The 12704-nt window shown below is 48.1% G+C and overlaps 1 protein-coding gene across 1 annotated transcript in view; it reads right to left on the bottom strand.

The window, feature by feature from the left end:
* Positions 1-12704, bottom strand: part of LOC135896831 (N-acetylgalactosamine-6-sulfatase-like) — a 51664-nt gene that overhangs the window by 12606 nt on the left and 26354 nt on the right. The window contains exons 6-8 of the mRNA XM_065425311.1: positions 3552-3618; positions 3158-3285; positions 787-923 (exon numbers count right to left, since the gene is read on the bottom strand). Of these exons, the coding sequence (XP_065281383.1) occupies positions 787-923; positions 3158-3285; positions 3552-3618 (332 nt within the window). The remainder of the gene's footprint in view (positions 1-786; positions 924-3157; positions 3286-3551; positions 3619-12704) is intronic.

Here is a 12704-nt window from a genome sequence, read left to right as displayed (position 1 = left end):
GTAGCCAATGGGAATTTAGGTGCCGTTTCGCTGCTTGAGACACCCGCTTTCCCGCCCAACGGCCCATTTGATGCTTTCGCATCAATAGTAAAACTTCTTCGATTTCGGAGATGCCTAGGTGTTTCATACTTGAATGTAATGGTACAAGCCTTACATACCAAGTGGACACAAATAGCCCTAGACTCAGACTTTCAGTTAACAAAGACTCTGGCGTCGTTTTTTTTCCGTACGAGAGTAGTTTCTTTTACAGGTCCCCCATTTTCACATTCCATACCCCGCTCAGAGTTCCCCTCCCTGTTTTACAAAGAAGGCGAGAACGTACTGTGTAAGCTAAAAGAAACCATCCCCGATTTAGATTTAAGAAACACTGCTCTCAAATTTCTTGTTGAGCACTTGTACCCGAAGTTTACGAAACACTTGGAGCAATACAACAGACCGGCTGAAAAACCGAGCTGGCATTTGATTTTGGCAGACTCCTTTGATGCTAGAAGAGCATCATTCATATGGTGTTTCACAAGAAGATGTCTGCCAATAAGAGAGCCTTTGTATCTACTCAGGCAGGTCTGAACAAAAAATTCCCCCGTTCGAAAAATGACCTCCGTCTCAAATCAAAAGCCGCCTTCACCCTGGTTGTGTTGGAGACCTTGCATGAGGTTGTACGAATTATGATTATCGGCTGATATTTCTCGTAGGGGACAGAACCTTGTGAGCTGTCCTCTTTTCCATCTGGCAAAGCAAGGCGCCCCAGTTGGAAAAGCCATTCATTCAGTTTGAGAGAGAACTCACCCTCCACCTTGCCGTAGGTAGCCGCCCCATTGTCTGATGTGAAGAACACGAATGTGTTCTCTGCGACACCCGTGGACCTCAAGGCACCCAGGATAGCGCCCACGCCTCGGTCCAGCTCGATCACCGCGTCGCCGTAACTGCATACGTCAGCGAGACGCGCATCATATAACCATTCATTACACGTATAAATGTTAATATTTCGTTATGAGCCATTGAGCCATAATACATAATGCGAAACGCGCGTCTGTAGAAGCGTGAACGTTCTGAATGTCAGGTTATTACTCTTCATCAAGCCGTCGTGTATAACGCTTAACGTGGGGATTGTTTGTCATAGTAAAATTCAGGTTTATCGAGTGAGTGAATTTGCATTGCTTCTAATAAAAATATATGCTTATCATCCCCATTTTCGCAACGTCACGCCTTTCACGGCTTCGTGACAGCACATTCCTCATGCATCTGACCTGTCAATAAAGCAACATCGTTATCTAAAGAAGACAAGGCAGCCGTGACAATGTGGCTAGCGACGATGTAGAGCAATGATTGACTGGTGCCAGAAACCGCGGGTAACCGGACGCCGGACGCTTTCCCTTTGGTCCCCATGCTTTTGAGTTGCTGCTGCGCTGCATGCATACGCGTCGCAAGTAGAGGATAACTTCTGAATTGTCTTTCCATTTACCCTGGGCTAATAAATATGCTCCATGAGGGTGGTACTGTCTGGTTAATCCTTGCTTTAACAACCGAGAGAATGACAATAACCTTCTACAAGGTCATCATTACGGCGTGCCCCTTATGACATAATGGAGCATTCATTACACTCATAACCAAGGAAGCAACTCTCGTCAAGAAAGTACGGATGATGACGTGAGTGTACATGTGATGCCCCGGTAGCGTAGGGCCAGCTACCCGTTTCGAGACGCACCAGTGACGTAGGCTAGAGCGTGACCCTATGTGTTGCGACCGACTCCGAGACCACGAAACCCTAACCCCTAAAGCACAGTTAAGAGCGACGGGGCGACACAAACGCCTTCTGTCAACTTTCCTCGCTCCTGTGTCCTCTCAAGCAGTCTCCGGGCCGAAATTGACATCGTATGTCAAGCTACGTCGCATGACATACAGGATACAAGGTGCAAGCTCCTGTAAGCTATTCAGCCGAGCCTTCTGTCCAGTCGCTGGAATCAAAGTGAACTGGGTTGGCATCGAAGAAGGAAGTCGGCTGCACAATTTTTCTTCAAATCCCTTTGACGAACCCCTTTCTGGGTTTCTGATCACTGGAGTAATTTATTTATTTGCATGTGTTCTCGTTCCAATGCTGTCAAGTGCTCTTACTTCACAGTATAGAAGTTCCGCGTTGTAGTGTGTTAGAGAAACGCTATACAGAAGAGATCACCAATTTGAATTTAAATGCACACAAATACACTCAAAATAAAAAACGCGTGAGGAACGTTTATTTAATTAAGACTGTATTAATGTGTGCACGCATGGATTCCTTTATATACATAAATGAAATGAAGCAGCAAAAGTCGTTGTGACAAGGAAGGAAGGAAAAAGTGGAGAAGGAAAGGTAGGGAGGTTAACCAGTTTGGCTTAACCGGTTTGCTACCCTACACATGGGAGAGGGATGGGGGAGATTAAAGATGGGGAAGGGAATAATACCCATATATGTATACGGGGTGATCATTCTTAAAGTTTACCGAAATTTTTAAAAATCGCTTGTGGCAGATAGCAGAATTCTTGCCCTTGAGATGACTTATTCGAAGAGGCGGATATTACTAGCACGGGAAATGGAAACACATATTCAACTAATTAAACAAATGTTCACTAATTATCTTCTTCATTAGTTAGCTTTTAAGAATTGTAGCCGGTGAGATCGTAAGACGTATCCACCCGAAATTATTCTCCAGGATGACTCCAGTTCCCAAATATTTCCCCGAGTGTGGTACCAAATACGTGGGCATTCCAGTTACTTAGGTGCTTCAATGCATCAAAGAGCGTTCTTTTAATAAAGTAAGTAGAACAACAGCGTATTCTTACGGCGAGTTTCATGGCGCATATCTCCTGGCGTCATTCCGGAAATTCTTTCAGTCATTCTGGAGTCGACAGGTGTCATTCTGGAAATTAATTCCAAGTGAATACGCCGTGTAAACTCACTGGTTTGCAATATGTGCGTAAATAAAGTAATTACGAAGTTATTAGTGATTTTTTGTTAATTAGTTGAATGTGTGCTTCGATTTCTCGTGCGAGTAATGACCGCCTCTCCGAATAATCCAGCTCAAGGACTATAATTATACGTTATCCGCAACAGGCGATTCCGGGAAAGCCTAAAAATGATCGCCCCGCACGATATCCCCACCCGAGGAAGGCATCGGCTCACGCTCCACGGACGCTTTGGCCCCTGACCGCCTCGGAAGAGTAGACGGGCAAGTGCGTGGAGTCCGGTGCCCAGTACAGGAAGAAAGGCTGGCGGCGAGCCGCTTGCCGCCTGATGAACGACACGGCCTCCTGGGGGGCGATGGGCGAGACGCTCAGCGTGCGGGTTCTCCTTGCCGCTCAGGCGGGACATACGAGACAGGGAAGAAAGAATAAGTGCCCCCGTCAAATTAAAATAAAAAATAAAACTCTGTTCCTCGCATTGTGTACTTGTTAGAGAGAGAGCGCCAGAGGCCAATAGCGACCTGCGGGTCTTGTGACCAGGAATCCATTCGACCAACGTTGATACTTCGAAATTGAATTGTACCGTATTACAGGAATGTTCACCGTATACGTACCTCGGTGTACAGCACTGTAATGTTGGACGTCGCCGTCTTCACGTTAATGTCGAAGTCCTCGTAATACCTGAAAGGGTTATCGATTTGCTTCAATTTGCAATGGTACGCGGAGTTGAGCATACATAGACATGGCAGCGGACCACACATTCGGGGAATGGCACATCTATCAATAAATAACCAAACAAATTCTGCGGATATCCGCCGCGCATGGTTTTCCCTACATGTCAGTTGTACGTTCCACTGTTTTGACCGCCCTTCGCTTAGCGATGTCATTGATTGATTGATTGATTGATTGATTGATTGATTGATTGATTGATTGATTGATTGATTGATTGATTGATTGATTGATTGATTGATTTCAACGCCCCGAAGCGAAACAGAAACAGTGGCTATGACTGCAGTGGACGGCGACGGGTTAACAACACCGGTTTCGTTAGCATGCGCCCAAAGCACCGTCGACGAGCTTTTCTGCATCCCACCCCCGTCGCGATGTAGCCGCAGCCACCGACAATCGGGCGGGTCGTTGACAGTCAAGTATTTCGGCATGCTGCTCCAGATCTGAACGACTGCTCCGATCTGGCCGTGGTTCCGGGATTTCGGGGTCATCAGGAATGTTACATTTCTTGACCACGAGAGCTTGGTTTCTGATTAACCCTCACGTGTATTCCTTTTGAGTAGCCTGCTACAATTTTGTCAACGGTATATAAACTTAATTCGCACATCGACTGGCATCGCCGCGTTATAGCAGACTCCACTACTTAGGATCGGCACGAAACATCAAATGCGCCAGGAAAGTGTAAGGAATGCAACAACAAACTCATTCACTCACTGTGCAGTTAGCACAGTGAGTTTGAGGAGAGATAAAAAGAAATCTCGTGTTATGTAGTAATGTTTATTTACCGCATGTTCCTTGAAATCGGCTATCGTGGCTGCGATATATTGATACTACAGTCTTAACTTGTTCTAATCAACTGCCAGTTGGCAGGGTTGTGCGCTGTGCTATAATATGGCAAACTGAATTGCTATGCCAGTCGAGAGACTATTCTGAAGGAAAGAGTGTCCAGGTATAACTCTCTGCTTTGAAGCGTCAGTTACAATTCTCTTTAATTTTGGTGGCACGGGCATCGAGTGACACTCTTGTTTCTTGCGCAGCACTTCCGGTTCACCTCCTGAGACAACCGGGGACGAAATTCAAAATAAATCAGAAAATAAAACAGAAAAAATAATAGTACAGTACAAAATTCATGGGTTTCATTATAGATATGATCTCAGAGCATAAGTTTAGTTACAAGTTGAGTTGTTGAAGTGTCTGGAATAATTAGAAATAATTAGAAATCACTGAGACGACCGGGGACGAAATTCAGAATAAACCAGAAAAAAAAAGAAAAAAAAGTGCAGCACAAAATTCATGGGTTGACTATAAATCTGATATCAGAGCATAGGTTATTTACAAGTTGAGGTATTGAAGTGTCTGGAATAATTAGAGTTAATTAGAAATCACTGATTACCGCACACCGGAGCACAGAATCGTAGTCTTTAGAGACCCACCACGTGAGCGCGACTTTGGCGAAATTCCTGGAAACACGGAAGTAGAAAGCGGAAGCAATGACTCCACTGATGACGTGACACAAGGTGGCATGATATTTAACCGGATAATTAATGGAAACAGCTGCCTCCGAGTTCGGTTCATGCGTTGCGTTCGCCTAAAATTAACCTGAAGAACACCAACACCGACGTGCGAGGGCCATTAAGAGACACCTAAGTCAAAGATTAGCGCACATCGCCTACCATGTTTCTTATTTGCACTTAAATGTGATTTCAAGAGTTTCAGTACAGGTGGTGATATCAATAAACTCCATTGCGGTATAGCCAAATGCTGGTACACAGCGATTAATGCACCAAACTGCTACTAGCAGAGCCGTGGCGCAACTTGAGGGCGTGCTTGTTTTGTTATATGGTCTGTAGTAGAGACGTATGTTCTCTTCACAACTTTTCACCCATTGTTCTGTAGTTGTTTATAAGTGAAGATAAGGCTTTATTTTCAGAATAAATTCTTACCCATTGTGAATATGACGGTTTCGTCGTCACAAAACATTCGCACTCCAGCTATATCCAACGATTCCACAGGCCCAGAAATTTTGGACATTGAACCTCCGGCAATCTGTTCAGCTTCACCGCAATACATCAGAGTAACTCAATGGCAGCATTTTCAAAAACGTATATTTCAAAAAGTATCAATCAGCGATGTCGAGAGGGTGCTTCCTTACAACGCATTCACGGCACCTAGTCGGCACCACGTCGGCACTTAATTAGCGCTGCGTTAAAGCGGTGTTTCAATGCGAGATCATTACTTATTAGCTCACTGGGTGATGTTGCTGACATCAGAAAACCGTGGCAGAAAAACGGCACACAAATTACGTCATCTTCATCTAACAACAACAACACAAAAAGCCACCACGGTGAGGAGTCGATCTTCTGCCCCACCTCCTCTGCTACCGTTCCGTAACCGATCGCGCTAACCACTGCGCCACCGCTGCATTGGGCCACCGTTGCGACAGGCGACAGTGATGAATATCTTCGAGGCTGTGAGCGCGGTTTGGCACTCCCTGGCGGGCGATTCACTAGCTGGCGCATGTCTTAAATGGACGCTAAGGTCCCAGTGACCTTAACGGACGCGGCAGCATTCGTGCCTTCGGCTCCACGCTGCGGCACGTCCATGCTCGTAGTAGGAGTGTTCATTCAGGATGTACATTCAACGCCAACGTTCATCGGCGCGATGCCTGCCGATCTCAACTTAAACCGTTTCGCGAGTCACCGGAATCGACTGAGCGTTCGAGAACGTGCCACGCACACTGCACGAAGGTACGCATCGACTACTCTGATCACAAGACGCCGTCGCCGGAGCCCATGAACGACGACGAATAAGATGCAACGCGCTTCGTGTGCCCGTCGGACGGCGACTAGGACATCCCCCCAGAGTATGAGGTGGGAGTTAGCCTACGAACCCGATGAAGAAATATATAGTGTCAACACCATGGTGCCGCTTGGAAAAGTACTGTCATCGTTCGGCAAAGTGTGTCATCGTGTTGGAAAGTGGTGTCCTCGAGAAAGAACACTCAGTGCAATGTGTGTGAAACACTACCTTAATGAAAATTTCGCAAATAAAACTCAGCTGAGAGATAGCAATATGGTCGGCTTGTCGTCTTGCGTGGTTGTGACCTCACAAGCAGCTCGGCAATATTTCGCCGCAACATTAAACTCAGCGGCATAACTCAGCGACACACCAAGCGAGGGAGAAGAAGAAGAAGTTTGGTTCGGCACAGTCGCACTGCTGTCTCGCTCCCTAGTGTTTTTGAATTTTTCGACGTTTTGTCAAATAGATTTGTCGAAGACGTCGGACGACTCGCCAAGGTACCTTCCCTACCGGAGGCCGGGGGGGCCTTCGCCTCCCGTCGCTTCGATAGGAGCCTGCAGAAGAGCCCGATCTGGTAGCGGCGAGAGCCCCGTCATGACTACGCCTGACCTGACACCGGGACAGAGGCCACCGACTGACCCTGAGAGCAACCGTGACTGTAAGCGATACAAGGCTACAGAAACAGACGACGAGTCTACGCTTATTGACGATTGTGACATAGCTGACATCACAGATCTGGACGATGAAGGCTTCAGGCTTGTGCGTCACCGCAAGAAGAGGACCGTCGGAATACCAGTGATTGTTACGCCTGCCACAGAAGGAGCCGACGTGAAAAAGGTAAATCCCATTGTTCTGTCTACGGAAATTGAAAAAATTCTTGGCGCATCGCCAGTTAGGAGCCGATTTACTGCTCAAGGAGCCCTGCTTCTAGATGTACAGACAGCAGAGCATGTGAATTCCCTTCTCAGCTGCAAGTCGATCTCAGGGACTGCAATCTCAGCACGAGTGCCCAATTCGTACCTGCAAAACACGTGCATTATTAGAGGAGTACTGAAGTGGTACACTGACGAGGAACTGTTGCTATACCTTAAACCACAAGGAGTTTACCATGCAAGGAGAGTCATGCGACGCGTCCAAATTTCCGAAACCGATTGGGAGTCCAGGCGAACCAGCTCCGTGGTTCTTACGTTCGCTCCAAATACAGACCGTCCAGAGAAGATCAACTTGGGCTTCACAAGACACGAGACCATTGACTACGTTGAGACACCACCTCGGTGCTTCAAGTGTCAGCGCTATGGACATGTGGCCAAGTACTGCCGTGGTGAGCAGCGGTGTAAGAGATGTGGAGGACCGCACGACTTCAAAACATGCGCGTGCAGAGAGAACGTTCTATGTGCAAACTGTAGTGGTGGTCATCCAGCTAGTTATAGCAAGTGTCCTACGCGGGCAGCGGCAAGAAAGCGTAAGAAAACGCTTATCCTGGGGCCAACAGGGAACGATGAGAAAAATACGACGAAGAAAACAACAGAAAGACACAGAGAGTCAGACGCAATCAAATGGAGATCAAAGAGTGAAACTGATTTTCCAAGCCTGAAGCCTTCTCCAGGAATCCAGGACACAGTGGTGCCATCGCACAGCGGACCGGCTAAAACAGTCAAATCAATGAACAGAGGCCCCTTAGAAGAGAAGGCTGCTGAACAACCGGAACAGCGAAGTTATGTGTCTGTACTGCAGCGACCCCTATCGCGTTGCGATGAAAACACACCACAGGAGAACTGTCAGCAGGTGCTACGTGCTCTCTTCAAGGCCTTGCGATCACACATAGAGAAGATGCCGGCTAGCTCGATGAAGGCAATGCTCGAAGTAGTCCTCGCTCTCGAGTCAGTGATTCTCAGCTCTACCTCTTCTTAAAGCACCTAGCAATATGGATGCGGTCAGGACACAATGTTCACCATCTCGTCCACAGGTGCCACTTATTATGCAATGGAACTGTGCGGGTCTTGCGTGCCATTTACCTGAACTGTCGCTTTTCTTACGCAACATGCCTGTGCCAATATTGGCCCTGTCCGAAGCTGGTCTTCCAAGTTCCAGAACAATTGCTGGTTATGTCGCACATGGAAACCAAAGTATTCCAACATTTCCGAACGGAAGCGCCATGCTATATGTGAGACGTGAAATACCACATTACGTTCTACCAGTTCAAGACCTTTGCAGCAGTGCTTTGGAAGTCACTGCTGTACAAGTGCGGCTGGGAAACCGAAGCCTCAGCGTGGCCTCTGTGTATGTGAGCTCTCGCCTGAAGGTCTCGATGGGAGAAATTATCAGAGACCTCTGCAGCCGCTGCCCAGCTCCTAGGATTATATGTGGCGACTTCAACGCGCACCATACTCTCAGGGGCGACAAGGCGACTGATGCACGTGGAAAGCAAATTGTTAGCGCTTTAAACACCGAGGGACTCTGCGTGGCAAATGACAAACAGCCAACGTTTTTTCGACCACCGGCCTCTTACAGTGTCATTGACTTGACGTTACACTCAACGGACATCCTCGCATCGTCAACGACTAGTAAAGATAGAATGGGCAGTGATCATTTTCCTGTCTTCGTTAACATTGCTGGATATCGAACCAACGGCCGAAGATCCTGTCCTGTGACGCATTGGGATACGTACAGGGACGGCCTAAGCGAATCATCTGGAAACCTGTTCGCGGACATGCTACGTAGCAAGAGATTGGCTACCGCTGAGCTGAAGCTACCCGACCACTTCCCCGCTCCCGATCTAAAGCTCAAAAATCTATGCGCTGCCCGTAGAAGAGCGGAACGGAGGCTGATGAGGACGAAAGGCAACCCATCAATGAAGACTATATATAACAGGATTAACGCAGTAATTCGACGTTATACAAGGAAACTAAGAAGAGATCAATGGGCATCATTTTGTGCAAGCCTATCGGTCTTCACGCCAGTTCCACGGATATGGTGGGTCGTTAATAACCTTGCTGGAAACTTTCGACCAAACAAGCCATTTGAAGCCCTAGCATTGAAGTTAGGCAAGACACTCGCTTGTCTTGCGAATGACTTCGCTGAAATATACTCTTCCGGAAGGTCAGCTGGCACAACCAACCCGCCACCGCCGCTATCGTCGTCTATAATGGATGCTCCTTTCACACTCAGAGAGCTGGAACTAGCTATGAGCAGCCTCCGACGTCGCTGTGCGGTGGGACCTGACCTCATCAGTAATCAGATGCTGACTAACCTACCGGTTGAGAGACGGCGTGATTTGCTGGCATTTTTTAACCAAGTCTGGGCCAGTGGGGCTATCCCACATTTATGGAAGGTAGCATGGGTGGTACCGGTTCTGAAGCCTGGAAAGAATCCTGCAGCTCTGGACTCATACAGACCGGTATCACTGACCTCGTGTGCAGCGAAGCTAATGGAGAAGATGGCGTGCACAAGACTCACTTGGTATGTCGAGCAGGGTCGAAAACTACCATCGTGCATGACTGGGTTTCGGCAGCGTCTAAGCGCTCAAGACAATGTGCTGGACCTGCTAAGCCACATAGAACATTACAGTGCGGATGGCCTGTCGACACTTGCTGTTTTCATGGATGTTTCTAAGGCTTACGACTACGTGTCTCAAAGAGCCATCATCAGCCAGTTGCAAGTTATAGGCGTCACGGGTCATCTCTTGCACTTCATACATACGTTACTCAATGATCGTCGCATCAGAGTTCGTCTTGGCGACACTTTGAGCGATGAAATACGTATATTTCGCGGTGTGCCACAGGGGAGTGTTTTATCTCCCTTATTATTTAACACTGCCATGAGTAGCCTCCCAAGTGTACTAAACCATCGAACACCAGTGAAGATAACTATATATGCCGATCATATCTGCATTTGGGTCTCCGGCTACCAGCATCGCCGCCTTGCACGAATAGCCCAGGGAGCAGTAAACGCCATTCAGGGCCACTTGGCAACGATTGGATTATCACTATCAGCAGAAAAATCATCATTCGTATACACTATTTCCTGGAGTGAAAAGAAAATCTACACGTTTGACGCTGAATTTGGACGGATACCAGATTCGGCAAGTCACCAACGTCCGATTTCTGGGCGTTACCTTAGACCACAGGCTACTCTGGCGCCGCGGTGTTGACCACGTTGTGGCGTCATCGTCACCCAGGCTACATGTGCTCAAGCGAGTCGCTGGCATACGCTGGGGCAACCACCCGACGTCCATGCTACGGATACATACAGCGTTGGTTACAAGTCGAATCCTGTATCAGCTACCTCTGATGTCACCCTCAGACAGCCAATACGAGCGCTTAGAAGCCATCCACAGAAAAGGTATCCGACTTTGCCTTGGAGTCCCTCAGCCAGCGTCAAACAAGAAAGTGCTCTACGAAGCTGAGTCACGCCCTCTACGACTTCAGGCTTCCCAGGCTCTGATGATCCAGCTCCTACGATTGAGTGAGTCTACGCCCGGTAGAGCGCTCTTACGACGTATAGGTAACAGGCCGCGCTCACATTTTTATGCAGCATTGAACACGCTGCGCGTATTAGGATCGCGCTGCTCGAGACAGAGGGAAAGGATAGAACCACCCTGGACATTCGAGGACATCACATGCAACTTAAGTGTACCACGATTGCAATCAAAGAGCTGCATTCCATCTGCAGAAGCCAAGTCATTAGTCCTGGAACACGTGAACACGATTTACCCGAGTCACCTACAAGTATACACATATGGCTCTGTCAAGGCAGACGAAGACCGCTGTGCAGCTGCATTCTATATTCCCTCTCTAAGATATACGTGGTCTGGCCGTCTGGACTGTATAGCCTCGTCAACAGTTGTGGAAGGCGCAGCAATAGCTTCTGCTCTGCGCAAATTAAAGACTTTGCCTTCGCAGAATGTGGTTGTCCTTACGGACTCAAAGGCCGCATTACAACAAATATACCGTGGTTTGCCATCCCTCAAGTTCCCACGCAAATCACTAGCCATCGTGAAAGAGCTCAACAACAAAGGCTTCACAGTAAAGTTTCAATGGATTCCTTCCCACATTGGTATCTCAGGAAACGAAAAAGCTGATGCGCTTGCATACGCAGCGCTCTATCATCCTCCCAAAATCAAGGCCCCAAAGAGTAATCAAGTGCAAAAATCTGACATTCGAAATCACTTTGCGTCGCTTTGGGTTCCACCGCATATGCCCTGCGTAACCAAGCGATTGCACCGAGAGGAAGCCACACTTCTATATCGAATAAGGACAGGATCTGCTAATACACCGGCCTGGTTATTTAAAACGGGGCGAATCAATTCTCCGAACTGTTCGGCATGCAACGAGACAGGAGACATTGAGCATTTTTTGTGGTCCTGCCAGCAATTCCAAGATGAAAGAGACACTCTCCTGAAGAATCTGCAAAGCAAGAACCTTCCGCATGCGCGCCTGCAACACCTTATATTTCCCGCGGGATCAGTTATAGCCCGAAAAGAAACTTCACGTCTCCTCATCGAGTTCTTAAGAGAGACTGGTTTGATGGACACATGGTGAAACCCTTCAGCGGTATTGTGCGAGACGCTCGGGCGGAGCAATTGCCGGCCTTGTTCGCCAGGCTAAACCCGCCTGTTGCTACAATTCACCACCACCACCACCACCACCACACCAAGCGACAAGTAATGATTTCTATTATACTTGTCGGCCAAAAGCTTGCATCGGATAGCCTCGCTGCGTACACCCACGACGAGCTGGTCTCTGAGCGCCTCAGTTAAAAACGTTCAAAACGAGCAGTTCGTTGCCAACCGCGTCAATTCCACGATAAAGTCGTCAACTGCCTCCGGAGGTCCCTGTGTGCGTTTATGGAAGTTGTAACGCTCCGTGACTATCGACCGCTTTGGCGCGTGGTTCAGAAGCGCCTGTTTTATCTCTGCATACGTCTTCTTTTCAGGAGCCTCCGGAAACATCAAGTTCCGCAATTCGGCGTACGCGCTGTCACCCACTGATGAGAACGTCCGTCTTGTTTTGTTCGTCCAGCTTATTCACTCTCGCAAAAGCCTCGAACCGCTCGAAGTAGATAGCCACGTTACCTGTCGTGGTACAGAATTCCGTCAGGCGCCCGACGAACGGCTGGTGGCTAGAAGACGGTGGCAGATCATTGTCCATGATGTCTACTGCTGCTTGCTGCTCGAATCAGGGCCGGCGGTTCATCCCACCCTCGTCGCCATTATTAAAGAGACGACAGTTGCGCAAGAG

The sequence above is a fragment of the Dermacentor albipictus genome, chromosome 1, assembly GCF_038994185.2.
Source record: "Dermacentor albipictus isolate Rhodes 1998 colony chromosome 1, USDA_Dalb.pri_finalv2, whole genome shotgun sequence".
Taxonomy (NCBI): Eukaryota; Metazoa; Arthropoda; class Arachnida; order Ixodida; family Ixodidae; genus Dermacentor; species Dermacentor albipictus.
Note: the sequence above shows the minus strand (reverse complement) of the source record. Positions and strands in the feature narration are given on the sequence as shown.